The 17,124-nt window shown below is 36.9% G+C and overlaps 1 protein-coding gene across 1 annotated transcript; it reads right to left on the reverse strand.

Moving 5' to 3' along the window:
* Positions 1-5,228: 5,228 nt before the first annotated feature.
* Positions 5,229-15,872, reverse strand: SPATC1L (spermatogenesis and centriole associated 1 like; the record flags this gene model as incomplete). The annotated part of the gene is made up of 5 exons (XM_081342171.1): positions 5,229-5,555; positions 9,128-9,279; positions 10,913-11,227; positions 12,550-12,840; positions 15,677-15,872. The coding sequence occupies 5 exons, from the start codon at positions 15,870-15,872 to the stop codon at positions 5,229-5,231; spliced, it is 1,281 nt and encodes a 426-aa protein (XP_081198297.1).
* Between the last annotated feature and the right edge of the window lie 1,252 nt (positions 15,873-17,124).

The raw sequence follows: 17,124 nt of genomic DNA on the forward strand, positions 1-17,124 counted from the left end.
ATAGTATTATCCAATTAGGCCTTGTTTAAATCAGCCTATCTCAGGATACCTATGGCCAGTGCTTTTTTTGTAAAAGAAAAAAGTGCCGGAACTCACACAAGTCATACAACCCGCCTTGCCTACCTTACAAGGTTCCATCCAAAAAAAGGTGCCGGAACTCCGTTCTAAGCGTTCTATGAGAAAAAAAGCCCTGCCTATGGCAACACATTTTTAAAAAATGTTGTCATCCATCCATTTAGAATGTTCCTGTGTTTTTACTAGAAATGTGACTATAGTTGCATTGACTCTTTAAAGGTAAAGGTAAAGGTAAAGGTTCTCCCGCACATGCGTGCTAGTGGTTTCCAACTCTAGGGGCCGGTGTTCATCTCCGTTTCAAAGCCAAAGAGCCAGCGCTTCTCCGAGGACGTCTCCGTGGTCATGTGGCCGGCATGACTAGACGCCAAAGGCACACGGAATGCTGTTACCTTCCCACCGTAGTGGTCCCTATTTTTCTACTTGCATTTTTTACTTGCTTTCGAACTGCTAGGTAGGCAGAAGCTGGGACAAGTAACAGGCACTCACTCTGTTACGTGGCACTCGGGATTCGACCCTCCAAACTGCGGACCTTCTGATCGACAAGCTCAGCGTCCTAACCCACTGAGCCACCTCACAATTTTCTGACCACAAGGTTCAAAATGCACATAATATCTCATAAATAAAAAACAAGAGAAAAAAACAAGTCAAAAAAGTAACAAACAAGTAACAGTAGAATTATTAGCAACCTGCTTTAGAAATATATGCATCATATGAAATCAGGTCACAGATCTTGATCTTTATCCTCCTCTCTGCCTGTTCTTTGTGAGATTGCTAATCACAGGATGTTTCCTGTCTCCATTTCACAGGCCTCGATTCATTACCACTATGATGCCAAAATGTCAAAATATGAATTGTGATATCAGTAGGGGAAAAAGCTCTACCCCTTTGTATCATGATATTACACAAAAAGAAGCAAGGGACAGAATTTACATATCGCAACATATATTTTCTCACTTGCTCCCTGCAAATGCCTGTGTCTTCTGACAGACGCTTGTTCTCTGCCTGGAAGGATATGTAGCTTGCTCAGAGCTAAGCTTTGCCTAGTCCCTTGACCGCACTCATTTTTGCCAAGGTAAGATTTTGCTCTTCAGAACACCCTCAACTCACTTTCTTATTAAATCTCAATGTGGTGATCATAGCACTCTTTCCAAAATAACCCTGTGAAGTAAACTGAGCTGAGGGAGAATGAATGGCCAAAAGTAGTTACCCCATGGGTTTCTGTAGCTAAGGATAGTCTTAAACCTGGGTCTCCCTTACCAAACCAACCCTGTGAAGGACAAAAAAATGTTATAACATTCCAATGTCATTTGACTGGAAACAGTTTACTGAACTCAACAATAATTCAACCTTTCCAAAATTGGGCAGAATTTATACTTCACTAAATAGATAAATAGTACATAAACAATATGCAAAAGTAGAGGAGAACTCTTTGAAGAAAGAAGAAAAACAAGACTAAGAACTGTCTAGCATTTTTGAAAATAAAATTTGATAAAGGTCTAGGCTGGGAAAACCTGGCTTTTTCAGGAGTTGTACTACAGCTTCCACCATTGCCTATCATTGGCCATGCTGGCCAGGGTGGTGGGGCAATCTAGTTGAATAGCATCTGGGAAACCATATATTCCTTGCTCCATTGGTGGCATACAGCCTCAACAGGGGCCTAATCATCAATTACAGGCACGAAGCAGAATTTTGATAATCTTCAACCATTCCACTAAATGAACCTTTGCAATAGCATTTGAAATTGCACTTGTGTTCATTGTGAAAAAATGCATAGACTTCTCATTAGAACTAAGCCTATGGTAAAAGTTAATTTCTCCCTTTGTCATCCTAAAACTAATTAGGAAACTCCATTACACTTTCAAACATTTGAATACATTGGCAAACATTTGAATGCACATTCATCATACTAAATGACAGGATTCCAGAATCCAAGATTTTGGAAGTACTGAAAATATTTTGTAACACCAATGCAGGTAACTGGTGATATACATGCTGTGCTGTATCAGTCCAAAGGAAGCTATATATATAGGTTATTTCCACTGAAGAAAATGTCCCAGGTTTCTTGTAGGTGTGAGAAAGAGGTGGGTTTTTTTTTCTATGGTTTTTTTTAGTATTTTATTTTTTTCTTTTTTTTGTTAGTTAGGTTTTTTATTAAAAAGTTTTACAATACATTTTATCTTTAACAAACCAAAAAAAGAAAAAAAAAACCTCCCAACCCCCTCCCCTCCCACCCTCTTCCCCCTCCCCAACCCTCCCCTACCCCTCCCTCCCTTTCCCCTCCCCCCCCACTTCCCAGAGCAGAATACAGGGTATAAAAATACAAACAATCATAATCTAACTTACGCAAACAATCCTAAACTATTTAAACTATCGAACTTTAACTCATATAGGTAAACTCCAAACATATATATATATATATATCATATCAATAATTATACAAATTCAAAATAATACTTTCCAACCTAATACCAAAACACAGGGTATAAAAAATACAAACAATCATAATCTAACTTACGGAAACAATCCTGAACTATTTAAACTATCAAACTTTAACTCATACAGGTAAATTCCAAACATACATATATATATATATCATACCAGTGATTATTCAAATACAAAATAATACTTCAATCTAATACCCAATAAAAACAATCCCAAATAAACCAATTTATATCAATTGTCTAAAGTTATTCCTCATTCCAACTAAGCTTTAAATTCATATTATCCTAATGTATTATACAACTTAAAATACCATAGATTACTTTCCAAACTTAAATTTTTTTTATATAATCACATCATTCTTATATTCTTATATTCTATTACCTATTCCAATATTACCCATAAAAATATTACAAGTTAGCTTCAATCACAAAAAAGACAATTTATATCAATTTTATAAAACTATTCTTCTATCCAACTAAGCTTCAACATACTAAAACCAGGTTTATACAACCTTCCCTTCTCCTAATGTATTATACAACTTAAAATACCATACATTACCTTCCAAGCTTAAAATTTTCCATCCAAATAACAAATCATAACCTACAGAATATCAATAAACACTACTACAAATCTTCCCAATTAACTTTACATAATCATCTTAAAACTAAAACAACACAAAGTATTACATAGTTATTTTATAAGGGTAAAAAATATATCCCCAAATATTTAGTCCTTCTAGCAATTCCCATAATCCTTATTACATTGTTGTCTCTTACAATTACGTGACTAAGTCTTCAGGCTTGATTCATTCGTCCAAAAGCATCACGCCTCTTCCCATTTCTGGCCTTCTCCAGTGGTAATGAAATTTGACCCACTCCTGTACCTTTCACATCTGTCTGCATTAACCCTTCAGCAACCTGCGGGTTCTCTCTGGAACATTGAGACTCTCTCTCACCTTTTTTCTTTGTAGATTCCAAAGATGGTATGGGGACTGCTTTTAAAACATTACTGTAGAAATCACGTGCCTGAATCACCGTGGTAAAACAATACCTCGTACCTTCATATGTCACCACCATACCCACTGGTATTTGCCATCTAAACTTGATATCACATCGTCTCAATTCTTGTGTCAAAAAAGCAAATTCCTTCCTTTTTCTTAAAACTTTTGCAGGGATCTCTTTTAAAATCAGAACTTTTTGCTCAGCAATTACAAAATCAATATTGTAGGAGGCCTGGATAACTTCATTTCTAATCATTCTCTTTGTAAAGTAAACCACCACATCTCTGGGTAGTTTCCTTTGTCTTGCGATCCACGAATTAAAACGGAAGATTTTATCTATATCTTGCATTATTTCATCTGCTGGTCGCTCCAACACCCCTTCCAAAGCCTCAGAAACCATTTTCTTCAAGTTTTCCTTAGGATTTTCTTTCAGACCTCTAATTCTTAAAGCAAATTCCATCTGATAATACTGTGTCGAAATCAAATCATAATCCATTTTCTCTATCACATTTTCAGTTTCTGTCATTTTGGCTTCCAGTCTAATATCATTTTGAACAAGATCTTCCACTCTGTTATCCAAAATCTCAATGCTTTTAACCATGCTTTGTATTGCAGATGTAATGTCTGCTCTCAATTGTGTTAATTTCTCTGTAAACTTCTCCAACTTTTTCTCCATTATCTCAACAAATTGCTGCATTTGCTTTCCCATAGTCTCTTGCAACAGATTCTGCAAATCTTTTGCTGTAAAAGCTGATACAGATTCAGATGCAGAGGACAATGAGGTTTTCACCGAAGATTGCTGCATCAAAGCAGGAACTTTAGAAGATATAGCCGCCATTTTCACCCACTATTGTTAGCTACGCACTTTCACTTACGGATTCAGCAAAGTCCATTGAGTTAAAGATCAACACCTCATCTTCACCAAAATCTCCTGCATCGCTCTGCCTGCGTCCTCGTTCTCAAAGGCTCTTTCTTGCTAGCAGGGATGGTTGCGAACGCCCTGTTCTGCTCCAAAAAACCCGGACCAGAGACGCCTCGCAGTCCAGAGCATGCCCAGGCTTCGGGGGGGCTCAATCCTTCCGCCGCCAAAACTTTAAGTTCTGGCGGCCCCGGAGAGCTCTACCCCTACCTGGACGCTCACCCCCTCCTCTTCTCCCGAGGTGGGGGCTTCCGAGCCGCCGAACAGCTGATCGGCGCTGTTTTTGGTGGCTCTACGGAGCCGCGAGGCTGACAGCCAAGAAATGGCTGCCTCCCGAGGTGGGGGTTTTTTTTGAAGAGCATTCAAATTTTAAAGTAAGTCATGTCATACCAATAGGTGTACCTTTGTGGAAGAAGCAAAATAAAATTATAGTCAGACAGTCACTTTCTTTCTCACATAGAAATAATACAGGATTTAATTGGGAATTTGTGAACTGTTGCAACAAATAACCACTTCTATTTTTTTTATTGATATTCCCATTAAAATATACCTAACATAGCAGTCACCAATGAAACATATCAATACAGCACCAGTTTTTAAAAAATATCATGAAATATAAACTTTACCAAAACCAAATTACATACAACATGAAGCAGTGATTTGGACAGCAACAGCTTAATTTAAAAAATCATACACGTATTATCCCACACCCTCTTTTAGCAGCACTCTTTATTACGTATATGCTCTGCTTAGGTGCTCTTTCTATTAAAAATGGGGACGTTGCAGGAGGCACTACCAGGCAAAAAGGGCCTTGTTGTCTTCTTTGGAAAGTTCACACAAACAGTTCAAGAGCAGCAAGGTATCACCAAGGAATTTAGCTGGGACAATGTCTATCACCATCTTCCTGAGATCATTAGGATTGTCATTTATGGGGTTAGAGCTGAGGTCAGGCCTTTGCTTCAGGATGCCATAGGTGTTGATGAGAAATTCACTAAACACTGGGTGGACATCTGTGCGGTAGCCCATTTTCTCCAAGTGGGTAATCAGGTTATGATAACGCTGGGTTATAGCACGATACTTTTTCTCATCTAGAGAGCCATCTAAAGATCTTGTGGAAACCTAAGGATTGTCAGATATAAACCTATGATTAATATTTTATGGAAATGTAAATCAGCCTGAATTTTATATAACACTAACAGGAGCAGAAAAGAAAAAAAATAGATAATTGTACAGTTTTTTTTAAAAAAAGTGAAGTGGATCTTATAGAACTATTTCTGTAATATTTTCCATTTAAGTTGGAAAATCTTCTGATACAACCTCTGAAGCTTTGCAATTCTGTGGGTGTTTGTACTGTTGGTGTAAGTTTCCTCGTGCATGCCTGATTGAAACCTTCAGTTTTGATAGTCCTGGAAAAGTTCTTATAAATGCAAAAAAGATATTGTTCTGTCTAAATCCCTGCACACAACACACACACACACACACACACTCAGAATTCTCTATCACTACAACACTACAATATCATTTCTGTTATTTATAATTTGTATATGAATGAATTTGTATTCATAAAAATACAATGGACCTTGAAAAAAAAAAAACAAGGCTGAGAAGATTCAAATGCAGATTTGTAGCTGACCTAAAAAATTTAATGCAATGAAATCTGAGTCTTCTGGGTTCTTATTACATATTCATCTGGTATATTTGTAAAAAAATGAGTAAAGAAAACTTTTCTATTTCTCTACTGTAATTTGAAAAAAAAACCTATTCATGCACTCCTTTCATATGAATGTATGTGCTGATCAGTGATCAAAATAAAAATGAAGAACTGAATATCACACCTCTGGATCTGATTATGGATAGCTTTTATCTCTGCTCAAAGTTAACTTTGTTTTAAGATCATTGCCCTCTTTTATTAGAGAATCAAAGGATATTTTGCGAATAAAAGTAGATAAAACACCAGTTATCAGTTAACTCTGATATATCAACAGTGGAATGTAATGGTGATTCTATCTAGGCTTCTGGTTTTGTGCAATAGTGCAAGTAGCTGAGGGATTGCAGGGCTCCATACCCTACAGCAATTTCTTTCTGTTTGGGGACCCTAAATGGGCCCAAATTCGCCCTGGAGAGGCGACAGAGAAGGAGGGGTGCCCTGCTGATCATAGAGAGACAGCAGTTGATCCGGTTGCCCAGAGAAAGCCCTCCAGATAACAAATGAAGAAAGGCTAGCTTCATTTCAAAGTCTACTCCAAGCTACAAGCAGCTGAAGCCAAAAAGCACTAATTTAAGTTTGATCGTAAACAACGTGTTTGGAACTTGGTAAGAAATATTGATTCTCTCTCTTTTACTTGATAATTGATTTCCTGGGGGGGAAAACCCAAGAAGCAAAAATCCTCCAAAAATGAGAGGAGGGGGACTTTTGCTCCACACTCCCACAGATGGAAACAGCAAATTAAACTTTTATGGGAGGATAGAAATATACTGACATGAAATGAATAAAAGACTTAAATCTGGATAAGTGTGAAATTGGTGGAACTAGTTAAGATTTTCTTGGCAAAAGATTATTGATGAAAATAGAAAAAAGCATTTGTCTGTTTTGAAAACTGAAAAATGAACTGGTGCTGACATCTAGTGGTGGATGAAAATATAAAATTATAGTTGCTATACAGGAACTGGCAGAAAGCCCAGGAAAAGATAACCTGTTTTTGTGACCTTCAATGCTTTAAACAAACAGAGAACAGCTGCAACAAAGAAAACATTCTAGGCTATCTACAAAGTGAGAACCATAAAACCTAGGGGGAAAAATGACCTTCCTGGATTATAAATACCTATTGAACTGTGACTCTAAAGCTGTTTGCACAGAAAGGAAAACTTTGATTTTTGGCTATCATGGAACATCAGAGATCTGCAGAAAGAACATATCAAGGAAAAAAAAATACTTTCCAGGAGGAAATGTATGCCATGACTGTAAGGACCCACTTCAAAACCTCTTTCCAAGAAAGCAGGACTCTTGGAATGAAGTCATCCCAAAAGGAACTTTTATTGGGAGAAGTTGACAGTAGGCATAGAAGGCAGGATCTGAGGGGTTCCCATGTGAATCAATAGGTTAAAAGAGCAAAAAGCAAACCCCACCCCAATAGTTCATCTGGCCAATCCCCAGGTGTTGAATCCACTGTGGGAATGAGGCTAATAAGACGCCATTCCCAAGGCTGTGAAACCATTTGTTAGGTCTTCACACCTTCCTTTCTGCAGCTATGGCTAAAAAGAATAGAAGAAATTTGGACATAAATGTATTCTAGCTTAACAGGGACATGTAGAATAGAATAGAATAGAATAGAATAGAATAGAATAGAATAGAATAGAATAGAATAGAATAGAATAGAATAGAATAGAATAGAATAGAATAGAATAGAATGGAGTGGAGTGGAGTGGAGTGGAGTGGAGTGGAGTGGAGTGGAATGGAATGGAATGGAATAGAATGGAATAGAATAGAATAGAATAGAATAGAATAGAATAGAATAGAATAGAATAGAATAGAATAGAATAGAATAGAATAGAATAGAATAGAATAGAATAGAATAGAATCTGGAAGGGAACTTGGAGGTCTTCTTGTCCAGCCCCCCGCTCAAGCAGGAGAACCTATACCATCTCAGACAGGTGAATGTCTAGTCTCTTCTTAAAAATCTCCAGTGATGAAGCGCCCACAATTTCTGGGGGTAAGCTGTTCCACTGGTTAATTGTCCTCACTGTCAGGAAGTTTCTCCTTAATTCCAGGTTGCTTCTCTCTTTGATCAGTTTCCAACCATTATTTCTCATCCTTTCCTCTGGTGCTTTGGTGAACAACCTGCCCCCCTCTGCCTTGTGGCAGTCCCTCGGATACTGGAACACTGCTATCATGTCTCCCCTATTTCTTCTTTTCTTTAGACTACCCAAACCCAAGTCCCATAGCTGTTCTTCATATGTTTTAGTCTCCAAGCCTTTGATCATCTTAGTTGCTCTTCTCTGAATTTTTTCCAAACTCTCAACATCTTTTTTGTGATATGGTGACCAAAATTTGCTGCAGTATTCCAGGTGTGGTCTTACTAGGGTTTTATAAAGCGGTACTAATACTTCGCGTGATCTTGATTCTATGCCTCTGTTTATACAACCCAGGATTGTATTAGCTTTTTTGATTGCTGCTGCACACTGCTGGCTCATAGTCAAGTGATCGTCCATTAAGATTCCAAGGTCACTCTCACAGTTATTGTTTTTAAGCCAGGTCTCACCCAATCTGTACTCAATGTGTAGTCCTTAATGGTATTACATCTACATGGAGAGAAGTAAGCAGTTGGGTACCACAAGGCTTTCCTCTTTAGACCCAGTACTCTTCAATATCTTCACAAATGACTTAGATTAGGAAATAGAAGGGGAACTCATCAAAATAGAAGATAGAACTATGTTCTCTTTACTGAAAGAAGTAATTCTATTGGCAAGAAATTGTCACCTGGTGTGAAAAAAATGTGCTTTGTTTGACCTTTTAAACTGAGATCTCTTAGGGAATACTATTATTATGACCAATTTTTTCTTCTTTGACACCTTAAGAGGCTGCCTTTCTCTGCCCAATAATGCTGCAGATGGCACAAAAGCTGGACTTCTAAGTTTTATTAAGGTCTTTAATCTTGACAAAAACTCTTAAGTGTTGGGATAGAATCACTTACTTGCTTTATTTTCTCAGGGATATTAGATACTGTGAATCCATAGAGCCTTGTGATTCCAGGGAACACATGTGCAAGGATACGCCTGTCTAACTGGAAAGCAATCTCTCCCACGATGCGCCCATTTTTCTTGTTGTTTTGAGCAATTTCTATATCTAGATGAAAAAACAGAGATAGACTTGATCTTAGCTAGGATCAAAAACACTTCTATGAAATAGGCTGTCTGTAAGGAATTATTAAAAAAATACTTTAACTCATCATCACATGTTAATACCGAAGGAGGGTGAGAGTGGAAATCATTTAACCCACAAATCCTGAGCACAGAGAAATATCAATGGTCAGATCTTGCTTGTTAGGTATAAAATATAACTGATAGCAGAAAAAAAGCCACTTCTTTTCCATAATAGCATTCCCCCAGAAGGGGAAAATCCTGATATGACCCAAATAAAACTTTGGACTATCAGGAATTTGCAAGAAATTCAGCATTTCTTAGAGCTGCAGAAAAAAAGTGGTAAGTTTACCATCTGTTTACATTTAGTTAACTATTTATTTGACTTTTAATTGTAAATCCTAGAATGGGAAGAGGCGAGACAGAGACATTAACTGGCAGATTTTAGGGACCATTTGGAAATTAAAACTGTTAATTGCACATTAAAATCCTGCATTTATTTGCAATGTTGAATAATGATTCCCAATAAAAGTTATAATGAATGTCTGCAAACATAAGCTAATTCTGTTTTTTAAACATCCCAGGATTTAAAAAATAAACAAAAAATAAAATAGAAAAAGCAAATTCAGTTCCTAAATTGAATTAAGAAGTCTCTAACCATTGGAATGAAAACAGAACAGTTTTTCAAACTGCTGTATCATAACTTTAAACTGATAGTCACTGCATATCCCACCAATATAATAATTATAACATAAAAAATTCCAGCACACTCAGGCCACCATCTACCATGAGTAACAGGTGACAAAAATACGCAAAAGTTATTACATAAGCAAAGCAGACTAAAAACCTTGAGTCCTGGGGAGGAAAAGAGAAGTAACATTTTTAAAAATTGCTAGTCCATGTGTGATATACCATACTCTAAATAAATGAATAAATAATGTCAAATATAGGATGGTCTGAGAGACTGTGTGTTAGAGTAGCTCTGCATGATAATCCAATGCTGATATACCCATTAAAAGACCAGGGTGAAAAATATTGCACAACAGCTCTACAGAGTAGTCCAGTTTGCTACATCCTTTTTAACATTTTGTTTGTGTTTTAGGGAAATGAAATGTCCTTGAAGGCTATGTAGTAACAATGCAATATATTAAAAGTAGGAGGGATAATTTTATATTGTATTGACAATATGAGTTAAAGTGCTATTTATTTCTGGATGCGGCATTTTATGTATGACTAAATTATATATAATGCATTTAAAAAACAACAAAAATAATTATATATCTGGCATGGGATGGTTGATGAATGAATGCAAGTTTTTATTGGGGCCTCAGTGTAGTTTATCATTTTAAATGGTTGTTTTCTGTATGTGTTCTTATTTTGTTCACCATCCAGAGTTCATTTGGGTAGCTCAGTAGTTTTACTGTATAGATTCATTTAACAAATAAATATTTCTAATGAGCAATAAAAATATTACACATGTTTAAATTCTCAAATTTCTTGTTCTGTTCATACAAACACAAACATAGCACACAGAGATGTGAAAACTCTAAAAATATTTTGGCGGGGGTTTCACTTCACAACATCTGCAACATGAAACAGCCACAAAGTCTCAGTATTACCATTCAGGTAGAACGTATGGAACTTCCTTAATTTGTCTGTAGCAGGTGAATCTGAGAACCAGACTCTCTTCTTCCGAGGCATCTCTTGTGATTCAAGCGGGGTTTTCTCTGTGCTGGTGTCCGGAGTATTACCTATTAAGGAATAGGGCTGCCTCTCAGGACTCCGTCCTTTGGGGATGTTTACATCATTAGAAAATGCAATCTGTGCTTGGGCATCCTCTTTATGTGTCTTTGAGGAAGGTGATTCTTCTGGCCACATTGTTGAGGAACTGAGCTTCTCTTTTGGATTCAGGAGTCCTCCTGTTTTGTAATGAGCTGCAATTAAGCAGATTTAGCATCAGGTTACGCTAAGGGTACTCAAACAGCAAGTGGATTATAGAAATTCCTTTGACTGGGCACATTCACCCCAAATAAATATTTTCCTCTCACTCTTCTCCATATGTTCTGTGAACAGCTAGGCCATAAATAACTGGGGGGGGGGGGAGAAAAATGGCTCACCTTGTTGAGAGTGTTGTTAGTGCAGTGTGTAGTTTCATGTACTACAAAGCTCACATTTTTTCTATTAGAGACCTCCCAGTCTAATGGAAGTGATATCATGGAGAAAAACCTCATGGAGAAAATCTATCTATGTGGTTGCTAGGAGTTGAAAGTGACTTGATGGCACATAATCAATCAATCTAATGGAGAAATCACCATGCTGTGGTTTCCTCTTCATCTTTACATGAAGTCTAAAATGAAATAGATTCCTGTGTTTTTTCATGTAACAATAAAGAACAGGTTCTTTCATTTTCATTGGGATCCTTAAAAATATTTGGAGTGTTGATTGCTTAAATCTTGCAAAGTTATGACAAAAGATTTCAGAGGTGAGGCATTCCAATTTCTTGTGCAATCTTAACATGATTTTAAAAAAAGTTGAGAGTATGAATGAATGGATAATTTTCACAATAAAGGATGCAAATAGTGAAGTTCCTAAAACATCAGGACATTGCTTTTAACATATTTGTTTACTAAAATTGATAGCCCATTAATAAGAAATTAAATGGCCAACATTACTTAAAAATTACAGAGAAGACCATCAAAAAGCTATTTCTAAATGGAAGGAAAGAACATTGTAGATGTAGCTTTATATAAACTGCATAAGCAAGTTTAAAATAATATTTATAGAGGCAAAGCTCCTAACTAAATATATAGTGACTGGCAGAATGTTGATGTTTTATAGATATCTTGATCAAAACAGCAATTTGATGTGTTAATCTGCTGTAAGGGTTAGTTCCACCTCTAGGAGCTTTAGATAAGGAACTGAAAATCACAGCTAATATGTTAAGTCTCTTACACAGCTGTATGGTGTAACCATAATTGGAATATGTTAACATTTCAGGTTACTTCATCTCTAAATTGGATCGTGAAGGTCTAAAAAATAGCAACTAAGCCAAGGAGTTGTGTAGCTGACACTTAGATTTGTCCACAGATAGAACTTAGTCATTCATGATATCTATTTTAACACTATACATTTGTATTCATGGACTTAAAATGGAAAATATTCAGATGCTTCTACAACAAATTCTATCCCATTAACTCTGCAGACATGTACCTAAAAGTATACACATAAAGTGTTGACATCAAATATAATTTCTCACCAACGCTAAATGGAAATGTTTGAACCTTATCACCACCAGGGAAAGGACCATCTGTAGCACAAGATTTCCTTAATATTGATATGTCTGTGGGTTCTTCACGCTGTTTTCCAGGCATGGTAGAATATGGTATATTTGAGATGTGTGCAGCTTTCCTATCTTCATTTCTAGATTGAACAGTAACAGGATCAGTGTGGAACAATTTAATTGGTGTCTGGGTGCTAGGACATGACATGTTGGCCTCTTTGGAAAGGATGTGGGGAGAATAATTATAATCTTTTCTGACAGACTGAGCTGAAAAGAAAAACAAACAATAAAATAGTTACATTTATACCATGTATGTCATGTACATATCTAGACACTGACATGATTTGGCAGAATACTTTTTGACATCAGACCATATGCTCTTTCTAGAAAACATTATCAGTGAACACATCTAGTGTGGTGTCTATTGATGGACCTGTCCTTGGAAAATTGACTGAGATAATAGGTCTACCTATACTGATTGAAATGCTTCAAAATATCCACCCAGAAAATATGAAGAAAACATTTAATCTTCACAGTTCAAACATGCTTTCTTGAACAACATTGTCGTGACTTTTGTATCCCTACTGAACAGCATATTAAAGCAAGGACATAACAACAACCAATTATTATTATTGTCATTTTATCTGGGACTTTTAACATTTTTGTATAGAATAGAAAGAAAATATGTTTGTGTTTATGTGTGTGTGTGTGTGAGAGAGAGAGAGAGAGAGACAGACAGACAGACAGACAGACAGACAGGGAGACACAGACGGGGAGACAGAGAGAGACAGAGAGAGAGAGAAAGTGAGATGGAGACAGAAATGTTGGCTAAGCTCTCTGAGCAAACTGACAGGAAGAGCAGATAGGAGTTTGGCAAGAGCAGTCAAGTGGGTGGCCTGGAAAGATTTAAGGAGATAATTGGTCTACTGAAATACATCAGGGAAGAGTTGAAGCTCTCCAGAACAGACAGAAATGTGGGGGGGGAATCAAATAGCAGGAAGATACCTTTCACAGAGCTGCTGAAGAAATAAGCTAATCTAAGTAACTTTTAAAAATTCCTCCTCATGAGTAAATGTATTCTCATCTTCAAGGAAAGAACGGAGGAGGATCTGAGAAACTGTAGGCTTGTCAGGATGAAGTCTATACTCAGCAAGGTCTAGCAACATGCATGTTGAGCACGTAGATAAGAAGCTACAATTAATGAAAGCCAGCATAGGTTTGTTATAGCAAATTATGCTAATACTTTTTACTAGCAGAACAATGCCATTGATACAGAGTGATGTACTTGGTCCATAGCAAAGCCTGTGGCAAGAGTGCCTTATGATATTCCTTAATATAATAAAATAGTAACAAGTGGGTTGGGATGGTCTTCTATCAGAAACTAAGGACAAAAGAAAAAGTTACCAGCTTTGTAGATGATACAAAATTGGGAGGGAAGGCTAGTACTTTGGAAGAAAGAGAGAACATTCAAATAGAACTAAACTGAATTGAACAGTATATTACAAAGAATAATACAGGTAGTCCTTGACTTATGACCACAATTGAGCCCAAACTTTATGTTGCTAAGTGAGACATTTGTTAGATGAATTTTCCCCTATTTTATTACCTTTCTTGCCACAGTTGATAAGTGAATCGCTGCACTTGTTCTGTTAGTAACCTGGTTGTTAAATGAAGCAGGCTTACTCATTGACTTTGCTTATCTGAAAGTTGCAAAAGAGGATCACATGACCCTGGGACACTGCAACCATCGTAAATATTAACCATCAAACATCTAAATTTTAATCATGTGACCATGGAGATGCTGCAATAGTCGTAAGTGTGATAAATGATTATAAGCCACTTTTTTCAGTGCTGCTGTAACTTTTAACAGCCACTAAATAAACTGTTGTAAATCAAGAACCACCTTAGAGTTCAACAGAAAGAAATTCAAAACTCTGTGTCTGGGGATATAAAAGAAAGACAGAAGTATGGGATTAGGTGAACGACAGTAGTATGTGTAAAAGGAGATCCAGATATTTTTATTGACCAATTTCTGGACTATGTGAGATCTCACTTCAGGAACAGACTGTCACACAAAGTGGTAAGTTCTCCCTCACTGGAGACCATCAGAGAGAGATTGGATGACCTTCTGCCAGTTATGTTGTACTGTAGTATATCCTATGATGAAAAGGGGGTTGGACAAGATTACTGTAAGGTACATTTCAACTTTATGAATATGAAAGAAAATATTATTGTTCAGAGAAAATGCTTCATGTAGCATGGATAGCATTAAAGCTATCAAACGTTTTATGTGAAAGCATCACTTGACCTAAAGACAACTGGGTACTATCTATGTTCATGGACCATAAGAATGAAAAGATGTTAAATGAATGTTAATTGAATACCAAAGTGAGAGACCAGTATTAAACAGATTTTCAGAATTATTTTGACCATTTTGATGAGGTCTGACTCACAAAATATGAAGAAAGAATAAATGGTTTGAGAGGAAAAGAAAGCCAAGAAAGTTGTAGTTGCGTGTACAGTAGTTGATAGTTCTCAAAAAGAGAAAGATAAAAAGCCTAAAAAAGGCAATATATATGAACCAATCTATAGGTATGGTGAAAGGGGGGGGTATGCAAAGTTAGAAAAGTATAGAAAATACGGGAATTGTAAATGCAATTTCTCTATATAGATCTTCCTTTTCCTTATTTTGTGCCCTTAATTTCTGTGACTTACAATGTTCTCTTTAATTTTTGTGCTTTCCATAATGGTGTTTACCCTGAAATGAATAGTTTGATAAGGATGCAGGGATGCAAGTAGAAGCTCATAGAAATTAAAAACTGTTAAATGCCTGAAGATATGTGTATGCATCTGCATGTATGCACATTCATAAATGAGCAAATCAGGATAATTTGTTCTCCTGTTTAAATCATTATAGACTTTCCCAGTTGGCCCAATATAGTTCCTATTATAGATATAGATTTGACCAAAGAGTCTTCTTCCAATAAATGAATTCACAAAGGTCCTACTGAATTGTATATATTAATTTGGATACACAACGAAACATATTTACAACATTTATATACCAATGGCTATTAACAAGCTAACTTGCCATGCTTCTTACCTGTTTTTACTAATGAACTAGTATCAGGATGTGAAGGAGAAATCTGAGATGCTATGAACTGGGACTGATTGTTGTTCTCACACTGCTGACTCAACAATGTGCGTAATTCATAGTTTTCTCTGAGAAGCCTAATTTGATTTTTGAGATGTGCATTTTCTTCCTGAATTCTTTTTATCCACTCTCTTTCCTCTGTCATCCTCCTCTTCCTCACTGTTGAGGAAGGATTAACTTATTAGGGACAGCCTTGACTAGACAGGTCACCTCAGTGCTTCAAGAGGTTCAGAGGAAATTATCAAGCTTAGAATGTTTCTACACAATTGTGATGTCATATGTTCTTAAGAGAACACCCAGATACTCTTGTAGAGCATTTTCTTTCAGACTGGCTTTTCTGCTATGAAATAAGGTATGTATATAATAATAATATATAATAATATAATATAAAGTTGGAAGGGACCTTGGAGGTCATCTAGTCCAACCCCCTGCTCAGGCAGGAAACCCTATACCATTTCAGGCAAATGGCTGTCCAGTCTCTTCTTAAAAACCTCCAGTGTTGGAGCATTCACAGCTTCTGGAGGCAGGTTGTTCCACTGGTTAATTGTTCTAACTGTCAGGAAGTTTCTCCTTAGTTCTAGGTTGCTTCTCTCCTTGACTAGTTTCCATCCGTTGCTTCTTGTCCTGCTTTCAGGTGCTTTGGAGAATAGCTTGACTCCCTCTTCTTTGTGGTAGCCCCTGAGATATTGGAACACTGCTATCATGTCACCCCTCACCCTTCTCTTCATTAAACTACACATACCCAATTCCAGCAACCGTTCCCTATATGTTTTAGCCTCCAGCCCCCTAATCATCTTTGTTGCTCTTCTCTGTACCCTTTCTAGAGTCTCGACATCTTTTTTACATCGTGGTGACCAAAACTGGATGCAGTATTCCAGGTGTGGCCTTACCAAAGCATTGTAAAGTGGTATTAGTACTTCACTTGATCTTGATTCTATCCCTCTGTTAATGCAGCCTAGCACTGTGTTGGCTTTTTTGGCAGCTGCAGCACACTGCTGGCTCATATTGAAGTGATTGTCTACTAAGACTCCGAGATCCCTCTCACAGTTACTACTATTGAGCAAGGTACCACCTATACTATACCTATGCATTTGATTTCTCCTGCCTAAATGTAGAACCTTACTTTTTTCACCATTGAATTTCATTTTGTTAGATAGTGCCCAGTGTTCGAGTCTGTCCAGATCCTTCTGTATCTTAAGCCTATCTTCTGGAGTATTGGCTATTCCTGCCAGCTTGGTGTCGTCTGCAAATTTGAATGGAACATTATGTCTAAGATGTCCTGATCACAAGGTATTGTTGAGAATATAGTCTCAAAATAGCACTGAAAATGGCTTCTCCAAAAATCTGAAACACTTTTTACTATAGACTTTCTTTACAGACATTTTAGCAGTGATTTT

Source organism: Vipera berus (assembly GCF_964194415.1).
Source record: "Vipera berus genome assembly, chromosome: 1".
NCBI lineage: Eukaryota > Metazoa > Chordata > Lepidosauria > Squamata > Viperidae > Vipera > Vipera berus.